Genomic DNA, 22,929 nt, shown 5'->3' with positions numbered 1-22,929 from the left:
AATAAAAATCTTTCCTAATTTTTTTATGTTAAGGCAACCCTTTTTTACCTACCACCCCTTCATTTCTAAATAGGGGATTGTGGGGTTTTTGGGGGTAGCTTATAGAAATACTCTAAAATGTGTGGTGTTGGGTGGTTTTGAGGTTGGGGAAAATTGAAATAAAGTTATGTATCTTTTTTTAATATAATCTCTGTGTGCTGTTCTGTTGGTCTAACCGAAGCGAATGGCACCGACGACGACAAACTTTACATGGAGCCAAAATGCTGTCGCTGAACGAGCAAAGGCAAACAGGGCAGAGACATCATCGCCAGACCATCGTTAGTCAGTTAGTCAGAAACATTCCACTTAAGTTCAGAGATCACGGCAAAACTTTCGTTTAGTATTAAAATCGAAGATTCAATTATGACGAAAAGAAGCGAATAATGAAAGTGTGATAACACATAAAACGAAATACGACCCCTCCAACGACAACAAATAAGACCAACCAACTGTGACTCAATTGTCCTTTTTTATTTGGTTGGCTGGTTGCTTGCTTGGTTCCACAGATCACAAATTGAGTGGGGAGGTTCTAGCATATTTCAATCCAACAATAATATAACTGTCCATTGTCAAATCAGAATTTGAAAAGATTCAAAATAATGAGTATTAATGTTCATTTGAACAACCAAAGCAACAACAACAATAACATCAATGATATCTTTCAACCCCTACTGTGAGTGAATTTGTTGAAAAGATGAGAGAGTGTGACATTATTTGAGTATGAGATGCAGAGAAGTAGATAAAAGTTGTGACAACATTCCAATAATTAAAGTGAATGAGTATGTTTGTGAGTCGGAGTAAGTGAGAGAGTGTGTGTGTGAGGAATCTTTGAAATGATGAGATTGGGATGTTAACAAAATCCAACCAACCATCCAATAGTAAACCCACCACCATTGGCTCAAACCTTGGTCGGTCTTACTCTGTGTGTTTGTTTGCTTGTTATTTATACAGAGACAGCAGATAGAACACAATCTCTACATCCTCAGGCTCATCATCTGAACTCAGATATACAGCTAGCCATGGTTGCACACAGGACACATGAGAACAAATACACTGGAAATACACACGCAAACATACACACACACACACACAAGCGTACCAAACAACTCAACTCAACTAAGCTCATATCATCATTATCAATTCAGTTCTCTGTCACATCCTCTGTCCTCATCATCACAGCAACATCGTGGTGATTCGCACTCTCAAACACACAACGACCGACTTCCGACCACGTCGCGCGCTTTACGCATCCGTGATTTTGTGTAGTGTTACCTCTAGCCATACGTACGAACTACAAAATCTGGCATGCCGTCTGTATCATAACCACCAACCATTGACTTTTACAACGAATCGAATTGTAGACGTAGAAACATTCACATACCGCGAGAGAGTGAGCGCACAACCGACTACCATCTACTCATCATCATCATCTTTGTTTTTGTTGTTGTCGTCATCATCACATCTTCCCCCAAAAATATCATCATTCAATGAATGAATCTGTAACTGAGTCTTTGCCCATCATTGAACATTCTGCGTGCGTGTGTGTACGGTTGTTTGTTTTCTTGTCGTCTCTCTGTGGTTTATCGGTCGTCTAGTCATTCAGTTCCGTTTGTGAATTTGACATAAGACGTAACGAGCTCGTCCCTCGTCAATGCAATCGAAATAGCATAAAACCAAAACTGCCCCCGCCATACAATCATCTGTGAATGAATAAATGTTATAGCAAATATTTAAAAATTCCATTTTACTATAAAAAAAAATAATATTTAGAAAAATAAATAAATTTTTGTGATATTAAGAAATTGTGGAAAAAAACCCAAAAAATTGTTATCAAAGGAATAAAGAATAAATTCTCACAAAACCCATGATTGTGCAAATGAAACAAAGTTAAAGTGCCAAAAAAATTAAGGAATTAAATATTGAAAATAATTGAATAATAATTTTATTAACTCTATTGAAATTGGATTAAAACGGCAAAATGATTTTCGATAGATATGCTGTCTCAGGTATGTGTTACAATCTCATAATGGAACAAGAATTAAAAACCAAAGATATTGAAATTAAGAGGAATTTAAGCAAAAATAGTGAATGTTAAAAATTAAAAAAAAAGTTTAGTCTTCGCTAGTGTCTCATACATAATTTCGCATGATATGAGTCATTCAGTATTGCATCAGTTATTACTTTTACCGGCGGAGTTACATATAATTCCTAACTGATATTCGGGATGATTTACATTTGTGAGAAGTATAAAAAAAAACAAAATAATAATAAAAAATAAATAAAATATTTCTAAGCGAAGAGGAGAAAAAAATAGCACCGAATTTTTTCCCAACTAAATTTTTAATTGAATTTTAAAACAATTTCAATTAAAAATGAAACTGATTCCACAAATTTTTGAATAAAACTAAAATCAATCACAAACATTGCATGTATAAATTAATTTTTAAATTGGAATAATTAGACTTGACCAAAACTTGACCATTACAAAGAACTAAATCATAAATATAACATTGGTCATTAAAGAAATATATTAATTTTTTAATTGACAGTAATGATTGATACTATTATTTCTGTGGGTGAAGAAATTTAAATTAAAAATTAATTGGATTAATAAACTTCGGGATTCAAGACATGGGAGGAGGGACCATTAGAACTAGACTTCAATCTGATATTTCGAATATGTCTTCAATTTGTTTATCAAGATAATGAGCGCATATTTGAGAAAATGGAGCGATATCTATACGTAACAGATACAGCACAATTTGAACAGATATGACCAATACTCTCTAATTATGGATTTTTAGTTTTCATTTCAACCTATTTCACTCGAATTACATACAGTTGGATACAGTGCAAGTTCTTGAAATTGTACACTGTGAAAAGCCAACACCTCTGAAAAGTAGACAACTTTCGTGAGATACTATCACATTCAAATTATCCCCTCATAAGTGGACATCTTTTAATATGGACATAATGTAAGAGGTTTCACTTAATATGGACCATCAGGGCTAGATTGAATCTGTTTTTTTATGTGCTTTATACTAAACTTTTTAAATAGCATAAGGGTCTAATAACTTCCCACCTAATCTAATTCATAATTGAATATTCCGACGTTTAAATAATCTCAAATGCTGCTTGAAACCACAAAACCAATTACACGTAAATTTAGTTCAAAAATAATTATTATCCAATAAACTTAGACCACATTTTTCTATATTTGCGTAGACACAGACCGCAGTTTAATACTATGGAATTCGCTGAAGGTGACGAAAACTATACCAACAACATCTGGATATTAACCGGTGTTCTCTATGAATCATAATGCTAGTGGAGAAATTTATTCTAAAAAAAATACACATAATATAGAAATATTTAAATGAAATGGAAACAAATCATCGTGAAGATGACGATATATATGTTAAACCCCATAAAAATCGTACTATTGACGGTCAATATGATCTATCCCAAATAGGGGTATTTTATATAGGTTTATAGTTTAATATAGCACGCATGAGAATATGGTTATCATGGTAGAATTATATGGAGCAATCGCCATCCAAATAATGTTTAGATATTTCCCCTAAAAATGTCCATCCATAACCTGATCCAATCCTTTTATAAAATTATATCTATCATTCGTCTGTTTATGAAATTCATCTATAAACGTAAAAAAATAACTTCTCTATATGAAACTAATTTATGTTCTCGGAAACGAAATTTTAAACCAAAAAAGTTTTTTTAGTTGTTAAAGTTGTTTCTTTCAGAGCAAACAAAATTCGTTAAGTACAAACGTGGCAACGGCTATCATAAATAAAGATTTTTTGGCCATTATGCAGACAACTATAACTAGAAAACATCGTTGGCCTACAGTTTTGTTAATAATAGACGGATGGATAGCCAGGGCTAGATCCAATATGTGATCTGGCGCCAATATTTCTAATTCGAAAATTTTCATATATATTATTAGTAATATACCCTACACCATTATGTAGAATGTTAGCTTTGATCTTCAATCTATTGACTTATATTTATCGCGGCTTTACGAATCAAGGATCTCGCAGGTGATATTTCCGTTGGATTGTGAAATTTAAAATGCTCTCTGGAAATCAGAGAGAACAAAGAGGCAATTCTTGTATGCTTTTTTCATCGTTGGCGCATAGGACCAGCGTTGCCACAATGAATTTTTATTTTGGACCAACCTTTTTTCAAAATTGGACCAAAACTAGTACCAGCGGACAATTTTCCCAAATTAAATTAATATAATTTAAAAGTTAAAATTTTTCCAAAATATTACTTCAATAGAAAATTTTGTCAAATTTTTATTTCTTTTCAAAATTTTTATTTCTGTGGAAAATTGTGTTAAAATTTTACTTCTATAGAAAAGTTTATCAAAATTTAATTTTTTTTAGAAAATTTTGCCAAAATTTTATTTCTTTAGAAAATTTTGTCCAATTTTATTTCTATAGAAAATTTTGTCCAAATTATATTTCTAGAAAATTTTGGCCAAATTTTATTTCTATAAAAATTTTGTCCAAATTTAATTTCTATAGAAAATTTTGTCAAAATTTTATTTCTAGAAAATTTTTTTAAAAATTTTATTTCTAGAAAATTTTGGCCAATTTTATTTCTAGAAAATTTTGCCAAAATTTTATTTCTAGAAAATTTTGGCCAAATTTTATTTCTATAAAAATTTTGTCCAAATTTTATTTATATAGGAAATTTTGTCTAAATTCCATTTCCACAGAAAATTTAGCCAAAATTTTTTCTCTATAGAAAATTTAACCAAAATTTTATTTCAATAGAAAATTTTGTCAAACTTTTATTTCTATAGAAAGTTATCGCAAAATTTTATTTCTCTATAAAATTTTTACAAAATGGTTGCATAATTATGTATCTATACAAAATTTTTTAAAATTTATTTCTGTACAAAATTTGGCAAATATTTTTCTATAGAAATTTTTATTTCTACAGGAAATTTTGTCAAAATTTAAAAAATTTTGAAAAATTATGGATTTGACGTAAATGGACCAAAACCAAGCAAATTCCATTTGATCCGACCATCGGACCAACTTTAAAATTTAATCATTTAATTAATTTTATTTCTATAGAAAATTTTATCAACATTTTATTTTTTTTTTTATAGAAATAAAATTTTTTCCAAAATTTTATTTCTATAGAAAATTTTGTCCAATTTTATTTCTATAGATGATTTTGTCAATTTTTTATTTCTATAATTTTTTTCCCAAAATTTTATTTCTATAAATTTTTTTTCCAAAATTTTATTTCTACAAAATTTTGTCCAAATTTTATTTATATAGGAAATTTTGTCAAAATTCCATTTCCACAGAAAATGTAGCCTAAATTTTATTTCTGTAGAAAATTTTGTCAAACTTTTATTTCTATAAAAAGTTATCGCAAAATTTTATTTCTCTATAAAATTTTTACACAATGGTTGCATAATTATGTATCCATACACATTTTTTTAACATTTATTTCTCTACAAAATTTAGCAAACTTTTTTTTCTATAGAAATGCTTGTCAAAATTTTATTTCTACAGGAAATTTTGTCACAATTTTAAAAATTTTGCAAAATTATGGATTTGACGAAAATGGACCAAATTCCATTTGGTCCGACCATCGGACCAACTTTAAAATTTAATCATTTAATTTAATTTTATTTCTATAGAAAATTTTGTCCAATTTTATTTCTATAGATGATTTTGTCAATATTTTATTTCTATAGAACATTTTGTCAAAATTTTATTTCTACAAAATTTTGGCAAAATTTTATTTCTATAAATTTTTTTTCCAAAATTTTATTTCTACAGAAAATTTGGTCAATTTTATTTCTATAGATGATTTTGTCAATATTTTATTTTTATAGAAAATTTTGTCAAAATTTTATTTCTACAAAATTTTGTCCAAATTTTATTTATATAGGAAATTTTTGTCAAAATTGCATTTCTTTAGGAAATTTTGTCAAAATTCCATTTCCACAGAATATTTAGCCTATATTTTATTTCTATAGAAAATTTTGTCCAATTTTATTTCTATAGAACATTTTGTCAAAACTTTATTTCTACAAAATTTTGGCCAAATTTTATTTCTACAACATTTTTTTCCAAATTTAATTTCTATAGAGTCAAAATTTTATTTCTACAAAATTTTGTCCAAATTCCATTTCCACATAAAATTTAACCTAAATTTTATTTCTATAGAAAATTTTGTCAAACTTTTATTTCTATAGAAAGTTATCGCAAAATTTTACTTCTCTATAAAATTTTTACAAAATGGTTGCATAATTATGTATGCATAAATTTTTTTTTTAAATTTATTTCTCTACAAATTTAAAAAACTTTTTGTTTCTATAGAAATGCTTGTCAAAATTTTATTTCTACCGGAAATTTTGTCAAAATTTTAAAAATTTTGAAAAAATATGGATTTGACGAAAATGGACCAAAACCAACCAAATTGCATTTGGTCCGACCATCGGACCAACTTTAAAATTTAATAATTTTTTGGACCAATTTTGGTTCGATCGGACAAAAATGGCAACCATGCATAGGACCCAAATTTAGTCATCTTTCTCGCCAGATCTATACTCAAAAAATGGCTGGGTTATCTGAATTTTGGTACGTAAAATTTATTTGCGACTTCGAATTCCAGAACTCCAGAAGGGTGCAAACATTTCCTATTCCCAAACTCTCAAATTTTCTAACCTTTAACATCCTCAAACCATCATCATCTTCAGCCCAGATGCTGAAAAAAAGCAGACGTTATGAGATTGAGGTTGAGTGTACTTACAATTTAAACCGGTCACAAATTAAAATTGTTTGAGTTTTTAATAAAAATTGCCAAATTAACCAGGACGAACAGCCACAATTCTAATGCCAACATTCAACATAAAGTTGGCCAAAATTTCATTTGATACTTCTTTTGGACCACTCCGACCAACAGTTTTTTTTTTTTTTTATCTCAGCTTAAAACCATGCATTGACTAAACTACAAGTGTGGCTTAACCAACAGAGGAAAAGTATGCTTGTCAAATTTATTTGGGCAAAGCCCTATAGACTGCAAGATGGTTTGTTTTTTTTTTTTTTTTGTGATAATTAATTGATTTAATATAACTCTCACTGGAGCATAATTTGTATACCTTTTTTATATTCGATAAAATTCTATGCCACTATATCTTAAGAACCATCCCATAGTGTTTTCTTTCTTCCTATTTTCATTCTGCTCTTCTTTATCCATTCTAATATCTCTAGATCCCTTTGTTAAAGACCTGTGCCAATATTTATCTAAAAAAACAAACACGAGCATTCAAGTGGCTCAAGAAGAAATGCGTAAAAGGTTTTTCATAGAAAACAAGTGCCCGCAATCTTTAGCCAGGTTTTACAACTCAATTTGACCAAGAATATTTTGTGGTAACAAACAATCAAGAGAATTGTTGTTGTTGTTTATGATGATGATGATGATGATGTTACTATTCTTGTTAACAAGACCATAAAATAATAATCATTGGTTGTTTCAAACAATCAAGATCTTCACACTTGGCCACAAAACAAATAGAGGCCCATCATTGATGTGCGAATGTGGTGTTATTGTTGTTGGTTTTGTTTTATAGAGCGGTAAACCGCTAAAGGATCAATGGAATGATGTTACACAACATCTCAAGGACAAATATAAAATAGAATATAACAATAAAATATATCCTTTAAAAGTAAATAGATAAAACACATGTATATATAGCGCCTAATTATATGGAACAAAAAAAAAAAAAAACAATATAAGAGTAAATATAGAAATCAAGAGAAGTTTTGTGTGAGGTCCTTTAAAGTTCTATGAAATTGTATTGTTCTATTTATTTAGTCCTTTAAGGATTATGTTGCACTGCAAAATATTTCCCTTGGGATAATAGTTGTTTTCTTTTTTTTTAAAGATAGCTATAAAGTGTCTAACTGAGATACGTTGATAATAACAAAACAAAATATTTTAAAAAGCTCTTCTTCACCTTGGTTACCTGCCAATTGTCTGTCACCACTTCAAAACTGTCAATCACTGATATTTGTACACGGTTAGATTCCCCCTGTTTTTGTTTAAACGATGATTGCATTTAAGCTATTTCAGAGATACCAACTCAAAAAAAAAACAAAAATTGTATTCTCTTCAAACGACACCTTAAGAGATTGTCATATATAGACATACCGTCATCATCCACTTCAAATTCAAAGTTAAATTTTAGACAATTGTTGTGGATTAAATGATGGACATCCTGTGATAATGCCAATTTTCTTATTAATTTTATTGTCAGATTATGTTGCGATAGTTGCTTTGTTAAAGCTAAGTGTTATTGCATTTAGTAATCTTTTTATGTGTGCTTTTTATGTGTTTTTTTTTAAATTTTTTTTTATAAATCGAAAATTGTTTGTCTTATCTTATTATCTATTTGGACATTTGTCCCATATGTTAGAAGTGGCATTTAGATTTTAAAGTCCATTTATAATACACTAGAAGAAATTGCTATTGCAAACTGTAAATAGGGAAATAAAATACTCTGAATAAATTTCTGTATTTTACCAATTAATATTGAATTCAAATTGCTTTAATCGTGGTAATGATAATATCAATCAATTAAAAAAATTAATTGGTGCTTTTTATTTTAAAAGAAATTAATTAATTTTTTTTATAAAAAAAAAAATTATTTTATAATAAAAATTGATTTTTTTAAATAAAATTAAAACACATTTCCATTGTTGAACTTCTTTAGTTAATTTTGTATAAGAAATTACTCGGCGCCTAAATGTATGCATTAATTTCTTAGCAAATTTTAAAACTTCTTATTATGTGGCCATTGTAGTGCAGCGTTGCCAATTTAGCTTTTTTCCCGCTAGATTTGGCTTTTTTTGAAGACGTTTAGCGGGAAAAAAATGCATTTAGCTTTTAGCTTTTTTTCTGGCTTTTTTTCATGACCCTTTTAGCTATTTTTGGCTTTTTTATTTTCGACATGTTTCTATTGGATAAATATGGATAAAATATGGATAAATCGGCGTTTTTATCTAAGCCTTGCTGCAAGTATAAGGGTTTCCACATATTTCAAAGCTCAGTTGAAACATTAATAATGAGTCCTGCCAATATGCGGGCATTTTTGTAGCAAATACACCTTGTTGTAAAGTTTTTTCATTATATACATAAAAGTTATCGTAAACTTTAAATCTACTATTACCATACAAATTTGTTAGATAAACTGTCAGTAAATTATTGGGAATATTATCATTTGACTCGTTTATCCTTTTTATGTTATTATAATATTCTAAAGTTATTACGATATTACTAAATTAAAATAGCAGATGTGAATAGCTTTGTGCACTGAAAAAATATTGTCGTCTCCTTAAAATACGAACGCGAGTTTTGGTTATAATAGCATTTGTGAATTTCTTTTATATAAACTGTTTTCCTTGTCCAAAGACGATAAAGTTGTTTTGTCCTTATAATTAAGTGATTCAACTTAAAAATGGGTATGTTTTCATGAAAGAAGGAAGAATTAATGGAATAGTCTTTAAATGTGAGGAGTTTTTGCATCTTAACCACAAACCAAAATAGCGTTCAAAAATAGAAGATGTTTTTCAACACTTTATTTTAAAAACGTATATATACAATAATTTCTACTTGAAGTCGAGTCTGAATTTGGAAATTTAAGTTGGCGTTAGCACGTTTTTAAAGCACTTTGATAGCTCATGAAGAAAAGGAAAATGTTTTTACTGGGAAATGTAATACATTACTTAAATAAAAGTAATGTATTTCGAATTTTTCACAATTTCAAAACCAAACTAAAATTTTATTTAAAAAAATGACAAATCATTTTTTTACCAAATCCAAAGCATGCTTAGATCATTTAATATTTTAAAATAACAAGTAAATAAAATAGAGGTGTTGGGAAGGTAGCTCCCACAAAACGAAGGACTTCCAGTAAAAAATTTGTGATAGTAATCAAAATGTATCGAATACGCAAACAGAGCTAATATGCCTTAGATATTGTTACAGTCTCACAGAAGTGGAATTAAAATGAAAATAATATGCATTGTAAGTGAAATAAAGCCTTTAAGTTTGTTAAATTTCAATCAAAAATGTGACTTTTGATACAAAAAAAATTTAGCTTTTTTTCTAGCTATTTTTTAGCATTTTTTAGCTTTTTTAGCTATTTTTTTGGGCAAATCTAGCGGTTTTTGGTGAAACAATTCTGGCAACGCTGTTGTAGTGGTAAATGTATCGCTTTGCCTAGGGACTATTACAGAGCTTCCCAAATGGGGGGGCGCGACCCCCTAGGGGGGCACCACGAGTTTCCAGGGGTGGGGTGCAGCGTCATTTTTGGTTGAGCAGGTTTTGTATAATTAAATTTGTTAAAACAACACTAATTGTTAGGTTCAACAAAACAACGAAATTGATACATTTTGGGGGGGGGGGCGTGAAGCAAATTGGGTTGGGAAGCTCTGGACTATTATTATATTAATATACGATTTCATTTTGGAGCTACTTTAGTTAATTTAAGAAATTACTCAGCGCCTAAGTGTATGCAAAACTTTCTTAACACATTTTAAGACTACCAATCAGAGATCTCATTTGGTCCAGTTAGTGGAAACTTTATATCATTACCAGTGTGCCTCTAAACATCATACCACATTTTTTGTAATGTATTACTTTTAGAACACTCATCGCTTTAAGATTGAGAAAGACATATGCGTCTCAAGTATTCGTGTCATATTTTTTTTTTTATAATTTTGTGGCACCATTTTGCCACTCTCTTTCTTTCTTATAACATTTTATATTTTGTCAATTTTGATATCTAACATAGTTTTGCAAAACTTTTTTAATATTGTGTCACTCAAAAAAAAATCCATAATATTTTTTGTAAATTCTGATCCTGAACCCTATTGAAATTTCGGATGAGATGTGTGTCTCAACTAAGGCTGCCCTTGTACCAATTCAGTGGCACAAATGCACATTAACACCACACTGTGTATTTATGTAGCCCATGTCTTTGTCTTTTTTGCTTCATTTCTGGTCCATTTGTATTACTTTCTGAATATTTTTTAAGCATGTAAAATTTAATACCGAATCCTAGTAAAATACTAGTAAAATAATAATCATGTTTTCGTTTCCTAAAAGTATGCAAATAATTAAAAACTTAATTTATTCAAGTTGACAAAAATATTTACACTCTGATCATTCGATCAAAGAAACCCAAATTTGTAAAAAAATCTTTGTTTAAATAGAGGAATCCCTTGAAAAAGCCACCAAATAGTAGAGAAACTTTGGGAGAATATGAAATAAAAGATTTTAACCATCTAATGCCAAAGCCCGCCTTTATGCTTTTAGTAAAACACACCTTAAGACAACAAAAATGGCCAAAATAAAAAGAAAACTTATTTGAAACTATTCAAGAGGCTTTGCAGCATACACTCAGAGAAGGAATATGATCACCTCAAACATATTCCAAGAGTAAAATGTTATTTTTGGATGGTGACCATGTAACATTTTTGTCGCAACCATGTTATTGTCTCGAAAATTATGTATCTGTTTTTTTATGTTTGGCGAGAACACAACTTTTTTGCGATAAACATGTTACGTGGTCACCATCCAAAAATAACATTTTGCTCTTGAAACATGGTTGAGTTGATCATATTTCTTCTCTGCGTGTATGCTAAATTTTACTGTATAAATTTTTCTTGCTTAGTTCTCTTGCTTTTGTGTCGTTAACATTGAAAATTTATTTCATTTCAGAAACAAGTTAGGCCTAATTAGCTAAATTAAAATAACAATAATGAAAACAAAAACTTTTATAAAATGAAGGAAAGTGAAGGAACTTAACTATTAATAGAAAATTATAGGATATGTATCCTACATATGTATAATTTCTTTGTTTCTTTATGAGAGGGTGATCCACTGTTTGAAAGAAAAGGCAATGATACTAGTTTTTGGGAAAATATTAGAGAGATTACCATAATATTGACACAAAGCAATAGGAAAGATTTCGTGATTAATAAAATATTTTTGATGATTTCTCTATTCTTGATTCTCACTAGACCCACATACCGCCTAAAAGTATGCTAATATGTCACTGGAAAACTTCATATATAAACAGGTTTACTAAACCTTTAAAAAAAAAGCAAGGGAAATTATATTAAGATTAATTTTATATTTAATGTGTATGACTTTCATAAGTTACAATAAAATTAATATATTCATTCTCCTTTCTTCTCTTTCCAGGCAGCACTAGTGAAGATTACGATTTGGGGGCTTTCAAGCAATTTCCCCACAATTTGGTATCACCAAGTTCCAGTCATCCAGGCCTTACACTCAATACCCACAACACTGACATTGGAGGCTATCACCATCTCAATCATCATCAGGCCCCCCACCATCAACAACACAACGGCTATCGGGGCAGTGAATCGCCCAGTAGATCACATCGGGAAGAGCCCAATTCTCTGACAAATAGTCCACCCGGACTTTTGAATAGTTTACATCATACACCCGCCCACATGGAACAATTGCTGAGCAGTAAGCTACAAGCAGAGAATCTTCTGCTGGGCATGGCTCGCCTTCAAGAACCCATCTGTGATTTGGTGCCACGTGAAAATGGTGTCTTTGCCAAACAACATCTGCGGCGTGGCACAAGATTTGGACCATTTGCCATGAGTGAAACGACAGACAAAACGAATGCCTGGGATGTAAGTATCTGCCAAAACAGAAAAAAATTATACATATTCCATATGAAGCCAAAAACATGACATGGGAAATAAGAAACGAATATGCTGCTCGTATAGTAGGAAATAAATCCATGACAAAAGAATATCATCCGGAAAAAGAGATTTTAATCCTTTCACATCTGTAGCGAAAAATGTGAATGCATTTTTCTATTAAAAACAATAAAAATTTGCGCAAAATTCTTTGCTTATTTCTTCATTGGCAAGCAGATCGTATTTCGCACATTCTCCCTCTCTCTTTCTCCCTCTTCTTAGGATATGGACATTTGTGCCTGTAACTTAATCCTGTTACAGAGTATTACCCAAAACCCCTGTAACCAAAATGAATTTATTCATCATTTACCACCCAAAAAAAAAGGCAAGCCACTATGAAAATTGCACAAAATTTTGGGTGAAAATTAAGTGATTGGGAAAATATTTAATTAAAAAAAGACGCCACCGATTTAAGGGAAACGCTTCAATGATTGACCATTGTAGGGTGAATCAACTAGAGTATGAGTGAGTGATACTCTTCAAATTTGACTGACTGACAAATCAATAAGGAAATTAACGCCAGGCAAAAACATTCGTTAAAGGATAATCCCAGTCAGACGGACGGACGGCCAAAAACAAAAAGCTATAGAACAGAAAAAAGGGCTCATCGTCCTTTATGGAAAATAAAGATGTTGCCATAGAGAGAAACAGACACATCAGTTGGATTCAAAAGATCAGACCATAGCTAATTTACTCACACACTCGCACACAGAAGCCAAGATAAATCCTCAAAGTGTCCCCTAAATGAGACTTAAATTCGGTTGAAAGATAATTCCAATTAGGGGCTTGTCACACTCTCTAACAATACATGGATCAAATAGACTCTCGCATAAAGAGAGAAATAGACAGTTAGAGAACATTTTTAGTTTAGTTTTGAAGTTAAGATAATAGCAGTGTTTTTATAGAATTTCATATTTTTGTAATATTTTAGCCTACTTAAGGGAGCGACAAAATTAAAAAAATCGACAACAATGCTTAAAGAACAAAACCAACATTAACAAAACAAAACAAATAATTAAAAAAATTTTAAACGATAAAATAGAGAAACGCCAATAATGAAGGATCATATGATTTATAGATATATAATGTTTTATTATATTTTAGAAAAAAAAAAAAATAATATTTAAAAATTTCTCATTTTAAAGAGGTTTAACAAAAGTTAGTGTCAGTTAAAAAATATCCTAATGACTTAAAGTCTAGCCCCAAATTTTATGAAAGTTTTGCAATGCCAATGTTTAAGTTTGTTTTGCAGATTTCTTCAATTTTATAGCTTTATATTATAGCATACTTATAGGGGGGAAATTATGTAAAATTGAATATATTTCATTACATATATTACATAAGTTATGGCATATTTTTAGGATATATGATCAAATAGGGCAAAATTACCACTGTTATAAAGCTAGAAATATAAACATAATCAAAATATGGAAAATTGTGTCATTAACAAAACAAAACGAATAATTAAAAAAATTTTGAACGATAAAATAGAGAAACGCCAATAATGAAGGATCATATGATTTATTGATATATAATGTTTTATTATATTTTAGAAAAAAATGAATATTTAAAAAATTTTCATTTTAAAGAGGTTTAAAAAAATTAGTGTCGAAAAAGGTCAAAAAATATCCCAATGACTTAAAGTCTAGCCCCAAATTTTATGAAAGTTTTGCAATGCCAATGTTTAAGTTTGTTTTGCAGATCTCCTCAATTTTATAGGTTTATATTATAGCATACCTATAGGGGGGACATTATGTAAAATTGAATATATTTCATTACATATATTACATAAGTTATTGCGTACTTTTAGGTTATATGATCAAATAGGAAAAAAATACCAAACTGTTATAAAGCTAGAAATATAAACATAATGAAAATATGCAAAATTGTGTCTGGTTAACGAATTCGCAAAACGCAAAATTTTCCCTTTTCGCTAGTTTCCGAACCATATAATAATATATTATATAAAGGCCGGTACTCTGTTTGAAACTCCATACAAAACCAAAAAATGAGAAAAACTAGCGAAATTTTTTCCATTTGTGGTACTTTGTTTTTTCGAGTTGAAAAACTGACGTTTATAGCATGACGCCATTTGCAATGTCAATTAAGAAATAATTTATTTATTAAAACTATTTGTGTGCGTTTATAACGCAAACACGGATCATAATTTTGTTCCGAAAATATACAAAGGATCAAAGGAGTAGCAGATTAATTGCGCAAGGAAAAATAAAATGTTAATTTTGTAATAGCAAGCAGCAAGCACCAATTTAATTCAATATTGCTCCCTATTATATAGCGCTCCCTGTTACCTAAATAAACACCGCTTTCTATATGCGAAATAATGGTTTCTATAAAAATTTTGCACAAGAATGAACATAGTACCGGCCTTAATACGAAATTTTTTCATAATTTTCCTATCAAAGAAGTAGCAGATTAATTGCCCAAGGAAAAATAAAATGTTAATTTTGTAATAGCAAGCAGCAAGCACCAACTTAATTCAATATCGCTCCCTATTAAATAGCGCTCCCTGTTACCTAAATAAACACCGCTTTCTATATGCGAAATAATGGTTTCTATAAACCTTTTTCACAGGAATGAACATAGTACCGGCCTTAACATGAAATTTTTACATACTTTTCCTATGGATTAGGCAATTAAATGGAAGAAATTTCTTGGCAAAATATGAAGTGGTTCAGAAGTTATTTACAGATAAAAAATTTGCGTTTTGCGAATTCGTAAAACAGAACATGGGGGTATGGCTTGTCATGGACTATGCGCCTGGATTGGACTGAATAATCTCAGTGAGTCTGAAATAAATTCCGGCTGCCATTTTATCCTATGAGCCTGGAGCGTTTTTACTCATAACGCTGAAACTATCGCCTATATACAATATATTAATATTTTTACAAAAACATTTACATTTACGCCATCCCAGGAAGTCTAATTTACTTTGCATAACATTTTACAACATTGTTGCATACTTTTAGGCTATTTGTTTAAATAGTTAAAAACGTAAACGATTTCGAAGGAACGCTAACATGCTCATTAAGAGTTATTCAAATGAGATATAAACCAAATAGTATAAAACGTTATATTCGATTTTTTTTACTCTATAATTGAATTTTAATAAATACGACTTTGAACTTTTACAATTATTGAAAAGTCGACTTTTTAACGTCACGTGGATAAAATAGGCTACAAAAGCCAATATTTCTGGACTATGACAGGTCATAGTATCTACAATATTTATATTCTGTATTTTAAGATTTTTTTGCAAACGACTAAACTTTTTAAAAATAGTATTGCCATCTTTTGGGAGCAATAGGTTTTAATAATTATAGTGTTAAGAATTTCCCGCTAACCTTTGATTGTATTATTTACGTAAAAAAAGACTCAATAAATAAATACAAATACAAAAATTTTCAATTAAAATCAGGGATATTACAGAAATCGTTATTTGTTTATGAGAGTTTTCTACATAAGGTTTATGCACAATGTTCTGCTATATCGAAAATTAGATTGATTTTGCTCTATACTTTTTTCAAGACACTAATTTTAAAGGACAAAATTATACACAGTTTCTTTGTTTCTTCCCTACAAGTTCATGGTCAGATTTTATAAAAACTTATGACCTCATGCAAATATTTCAACTGCAGAATTTCTTTATTTAACTTTTTTAGATATCCCCCTGGTGCAATTTTCTTAGAAATAAAACACATCTTATATTTGATCAATATTTTCCGTTTATCTTATATAGAAATTGACACAGTCTGGACAGACAATCCAATTGAAGAGAATCCCTTTTCAGGTATATTGATTGCCTGTGTTTATGAAACACTCAAAACTCTTAAGCATTGCGAAAACAAAAATCCATATGTGATCAGATCACCAAAAGGGTCCTTATTATTTTAATGTTTCTCCCTGCCTATGTTTTGGGTATCCATGTATTCTTGTGGGGTGACAAGAGTGTGAACATCCACCAAATAAATACAAAAAAAACTGTGAGCAGATCTACAATAACTGAAACAGGATTTGCAATTGAAGGTGATTTGTAAATATTATTTTTCATATTTGCCTTTCTAGATGGCAACTCATCTTTGTGTTATCCTTTGCCGATGTTGTTGCTATCCTTGGATGAAATAAAGCCAAATAACTATCATAACCCAGAAAAAAGGTGCAAATTTGTGTGTTATGGTTTTATTTAAATCTGGGCAAAAAACAATCATTTCAAATCTCTTCGTAAATGTGTTAGAGATAAAGACCTCTTTCAGTTTTGCGTGTCTACCTTATGGGTTGTTCATCTATCTCTATTTGGAAAACAGGACTTCCTATGATATCTGTTATTTTGTGTTACAAATATAGATCTTGCCTCCCTTTTTGCAAATAAAAACAGGAAGCACAAGGCACAAATTTGTAGCTGCTAATCCTCCATTCAGATGAGATTAAACTGATCTTTCCTGACAACCCTCCTGTTGTCATATCAATTGGCCATGTCGTTTGGTTTGATAGCCTTGGTATCTTTTTTTCTTGATTTTTTTGCTATTCTGTTCGCCAATGTCATATTTCTATGTATGAAAGACAATGACTTAAAAAAAAATGTGTCTTATTTTTTTAACACTCGAAGATAGCAAATATGTGAAAATTGAGAGCTGATTTCGAAATCGGAGCTATTTAATTTACGGTTTTGCAAGAGAAAAAAAACTGTGTTACATGATCTTAAGATGACAAGATTTACAAAAATATTATCTCTTCCTAGACAATAAGGGACTTTGAAAATTGATCTTTAGAAGACTTAGGTTAAGGCAAAAACAAGTATATGAGCATATCAGATTTGTAAACCCATCAAAATATAGCAATAAGGAATATTAACAATTAAAAAGCAATTTTAAATAATAAATAAAATAATTTTCCCTAAAGCAAAAAAAAAAAAAAACATAAAATACTCACAGACAAATAAGAAAGACGGACAGACCAAGTTCATCCCTTAAATAAAAGCGTAATATTGGCGTTCCTTGCAGACCCTAAAATGAACAAATTTTTATTAAATTTAAATTAATTATAGTATAAAATAAACTATATATACACACAAAAACATTTTTTTCTGATTCAATCACGAAATTAATTGCTCCAATTAATTTTTAATTGAAATGTCTTCAATCACAGAAATGATAGTATCAATTAAAAAATTAATTGAAGGTCAATTAAAAAGTTAATTGATCCAATTAAAAAATTAATTGATACTATTATTTTTGTGATTGATTTTTGTTTCAATTAAAAAATTTGTTGAATCAATTAAATTTTTAATTGAATATTTTTTAAAACTCAATTAAAATTTTAATTGGAAAAATGTTCGTGAAATTTTTTTGTGTGTAGTGTAATAATATATAATAATTCAAATTTTCATGAAGCTCCGTTAGAGCAAGTTTAGTTAGCCAACTTTTAGACCATACAATGGATTGGTATGCAAATCTGTCAATTATGAACTCAAGTTCCAAATCAGGTGAAACAGTTAAAATTGAACTGCCGCAAAACTATCTTCAATTTACGTTTTGTTTATTATAACTAAAGCCTATCGAAGCTATAAGAAAATGCCTTTAAAACAGTTATATGTCCACCTGAAAGTATGCCCTTATTTTAATGGATATTCTTAATTAAGTACTAATGACACTCTTTAGGGATTTTCTAGGGACAGGACAGCAAATAAAAATCTGAAATTAAAAAAAAAAATCAACGAAAATTTCCCTAATTTTTTTTACTATACCATAATAATTTTAGTATTTTTATATAACGGAATAATTTTGCCCTGAAATAAAATTTTATTTCCTCTTCAAACTCAACCAAAGCGTGGGCAAAAAATTCCATGTCCCTGCTATTCATAATAATGGCTAAAGTCATATCATTCATGACTTAAATGGGACCATATTTAAATATGCATGTGTCACCATTTAATTTTCAAGCTCTTGAAAATCCTCTTTAGAAATCACTGAGCAATCCAAAGTCCTTAGGATGAGTTGCCGGTGGAACTTTCTATGATGGTTGGCAACAAAAGTTGACTGCCTTTTTTTATGCTAAACATATTTTTTATTTTTCTATTTTGATTGTGATGAGTATGATGTTGGCTTTTCTTCAACTACTCACATATTAAATATAATATAATTTTTGGAGCGTGTTGCTGCTGTAGGATATGAGAGCAGGCCACTTAATCATATCAAAAAAAATACATGCTCCCATCCAGCAACCATCAGCGGGATATACAACAACAGAAGTGTTTTTTGTTGAAAATAACCGACGTTTTTCCAAATGAGTTGTCCAATAAGTGCCCACCACCGACTGGAGTTGTAGAAAATCTGGAAGCTATGCTACACACAAAAAAAATAATAAACTTCAAGGGTCCACATGTGAATCAACAAAGCCGCTGGAAACAACTTAACTGGCCCATTGAGTGTGCACAAGTCTAGTAAGCAAAAGTACATCACAAATGCATGTATGGATGGCTGGATGGATGATACACAAATGGACGGACATAAAGATGTTAACAAGGAATTTAATACAAAGTTGGAAGTTAAACCATCTTTTTTCTGAAATTATTCCTCTGTAGAAGTTTGCTGGTTTGAACTCTGTTGAAATGGTATGCAATAAATCAGGATATTGGAAAATGATATTTAGAATCAATCTGGCAACTATAGATTTATGATTTTGGTTGCTAGTTTTTAATTCAACATTCAAGTTATTAAATTCCTTTCATAATTTTTGATTTACATGTGGCAGCCTAAAAGTATGCAATTGCTTAAATAAAATTTTGAAAAATATCAGGTTTATTCTCTTACAATTTTAATAACGAGATATAACCTTTTACAAGTGAATTAACCCTCTAATGCCCCAATTTTTTGCCAGCTGATTAAATTTTCAATGTTAACGACACAAAACCAAGAAAACTAAGCAAGAAAAAATTATACCGTAAAATTCAGCGTATGCTGCAAAGCCTCTTGAATAGTTTTAAATAAGTTTTCTTTTTATTTTGCCCATTTTTTTGTCTTACAGTGTGTTTTACAATATTCATGTTATTAAATTTCTTTCATAATTTTTGATTTACATATGGCAGCCTAAAAGTATGCAATTGCCTAAATAAAATTTTTAAAAATATCAGGTTTATTCTCCTAAAATTTTAATAACGAGCTATAGCCTTTTACAAGTGAATTAACCCTCTAATACCCCAATTTTGGCAGTTGATTAAATTTTCAATGTTAACGACACAAAAGCAAGAGAACTAAGCAAGAAAAATGTATACGGTAAAATTCAGCATATGCTGCAAAGCCTCTTGAATAGTTTTAAATAAGTTTTCTTTTTATTTTGCCCATTTTTTTTTTGCCTTAAGGTGTGTTTTACTAAAAGCTTCCTTATTAAATGAAGCCGGCCAAAAGGCGGGCTTGGGCATTAGAGGGTTAATACAGAAAACAAAATTTAATTTTATCAAAAATTCTTTAATACTAGACAAAAATCATTTCTAACGTGTTAAAATAAAAAACTAACAATATTCCATACCATTCTTTTCACCCTTAAATTATAACCAAATCAAGATTCTCCTGTTATTGAAATTATTAATGAAGAGTTTCAATCTCTACAATTCATTCAACTCTTCCTTCTTTTTTTTTCCAAAAAGAGTCCCATGTGGAGATTTCTTATAAAAAAATCGTTTTTTTTCTTAAATTAATCCCACATATTTTTTCTTCCAACTAATTGAATTGACAACCAAGGATATGATCTCTGGGAATTCTTAATCAATTCTTAACAAATAACTGTAAATTATTGAGAACATCCCATGTCATGGTAGACCATTACATATGGTCACGCACACTTTAGTATTTATCTCCTTGGAAAGGATACCGCCTATTCCCCATGGATATTAACGAAATGCTGGTAGCAACTATGGACAGTGATAGTAGTCGCAAATGCCTCTAAGATCCTTTCTTTTGCGTGCGGTTATATCCTTTGTTGTACTTTGTTCAAATTGTAGACAGTGTGACGTCTTCAGGAGATGGCACGCTAGAATAACAAGATCTCTGTGTGTGAGTGTGTGTGTGTGACCATTATGGGGTTACACGCTTCTAGTTATGCTTCAGTGCTGGCTTCTGGTCTTTTTTAATTGCTTGAGGCCTTGGATTGTTGTCTTGTAATACCATCGACACCGAAAGAGACCACAATTCATTAATTATAATTTTCCTAAGATAGTTGCTAAGTAACTTCCTTTGTGGTGTCGTGTTGGCTAAGGCGAAGGCGAATGTAATGAAAAGGATGACATAGGCGACTAACAAGCAATAAAGGTGAAAGACATGAGGCAAAGGATTTATGAGGATTTTTGGAAAACAAAAGGGTTACAAGAAAATTGATTCAATTGTCTTAGATCTATGGTTTTTGCTAATGAAAAAGTTCGAAATGAATAGAAAATGTCTTTTTAGTTTTTGTCACAAAACTGAGTTGGTCACGAAAATCCTGTTCCTACATTTCTTATAATTTTAGTAAGGAAAATGATCAAAATGATCAATTAACTAGACATTAGAAAATGTAACTATATGTCAAAAATATATTTTTGAATAGACATTTTTTTTAGAGAAAATGGAATTCAGAGCTCATATCTGACTCTTAAAGAAAACAGCCCAAATTAATTGTTGGTGTATATTTAGGAAAAAGTCCGTAATTATTATGAAATAATTACAAAAATGTTAGAAATTTATAAAATAGACGGTAATTTATACATTACGAAAACGCATAACCACTCGATGGTTACAAATAGCAATCAAATGGAAAGGACATCGCCGACCCAGTGCTACGAAAAAATGTATTTTTCGGACTAGTGCCACATGCCACAAATTCACTACAATGAAAAAACCCTTAACTTGGATGGACATTTATTTATTTATTTATTTATTTCAGTCTTTAGAACAAAAATTCCTTATAGACTATGGTGATTACTTTTAATTTCAGATTATTTTGGTATTAATTCCAAGCCTCAAGCTGTTCCAATGATATAGCAAAAGGTTTTTATTTGCAAGTTTTCTATGTAAAATTTATGAAATAGAAATCATACTGAGTGGCTGTTTATGTTTTTCTCTGACTTTTCTCTCTCTCTTTTTTTAATCCACATCACCCTGTTGTTAGCAAATTTCACAACCATCACTATACTGCAACTACCAACTGGTAGATGGCGCACATGACACAATTTGCCACCGTTTGTATTGAATTCTTTTTTGCTTATATAGTAAAAAAAATGAAATTCAATAAACTAAATTTCATCTGGAATATTTTATTTATTTATTAAAATCTTTATTACAATTACAAATTATAATTAATATAATTTGATAATAATATATATACCAATAAATCAAATATTGAGTCGTCCTTCAGTGGCCAGTTGCAGCCACGGGGGCCTTGAGAAAATATTTTATTCGGACTAATTTTAAAAAGTTGAGGTAACTATGGGCCAAGTGTATCGAGTTAACCCTCTATCACTCATGAACTCCGATTTGTATTTTTTGTAAAATAAAATACACGTATTTTTTTAATTTTCATTTATTTTTATTATTTGAAGAGAAACTCCCACAAATTAAGTGTGTTGCCAAACATTATTTGCCACCCAAAAAAAAAAACGTAAAAATTGTTCAAAAAGAAGATTCTACAAAATCACGGCAAACCGGCACTTTTCGTAAATACCAATAGTCTAATTAGTTCTATTTTTACAAGTTTATTAGCTCAGTATGTAAACCACGGGATACAGTGCGTGATTGAGCTAAAGAAGTTATTTCTATTAATTTTGAGGCATTCGAACGGGTTTTTTATCTTAATTTCAGTATTTTGTTTTTAATTCCAAACCCAGAAAAGAAAGATTTCTTAAGGAATCAAGTCGCCAAGAGTTCAAGTACAAACACTTTTTTAATATATTTTAACGTTAAAACTATTTTTAACTATTACATAATTAAAAATATTTTATTTACAATAACCAATAATTTTCTTAACATTACGAAAAAATTGCCTAAATTCAAAAAAAAAATTAACTTTAGCAAAAGAAGGCAGATTCAACAAAAATTCTTTAACCCTC

General features: G+C 29.9%; 1 protein-coding gene across 2 annotated transcripts in view; it reads left to right on the top strand.

Annotated features, from left to right (window-relative positions):
• The window catches only part of ham (hamlet), a 114,167-nt gene that overhangs the window by 54,613 nt on the left and 36,625 nt on the right, over positions 1-22,929 (top strand). The window contains exons 1-2 of one of the 2 annotated variants that reach the window (XM_075297806.1): positions 896-2,045; positions 12,304-12,767. In XM_075297806.1, the coding sequence (XP_075153921.1) occupies positions 2,018-2,045; positions 12,304-12,767 (492 nt within the window). In that variant the 5' untranslated portion in view covers positions 896-2,017. Of the gene's footprint in view, positions 1-895; positions 2,046-12,303; positions 12,768-22,929 lie in introns of those variants that run through there. The other variant, XM_075297805.1, reaches the window with a different exon arrangement.

Source organism: Haematobia irritans, chromosome 2, assembly GCF_050003625.1.
Source record: "Haematobia irritans isolate KBUSLIRL chromosome 2, ASM5000362v1, whole genome shotgun sequence".
Taxonomy (NCBI): Eukaryota; Metazoa; Arthropoda; class Insecta; order Diptera; family Muscidae; genus Haematobia; species Haematobia irritans.
The sequence above is the reverse complement of the archived record's forward strand: the minus strand, read 5'-3'. Positions and strand labels throughout refer to the sequence as shown.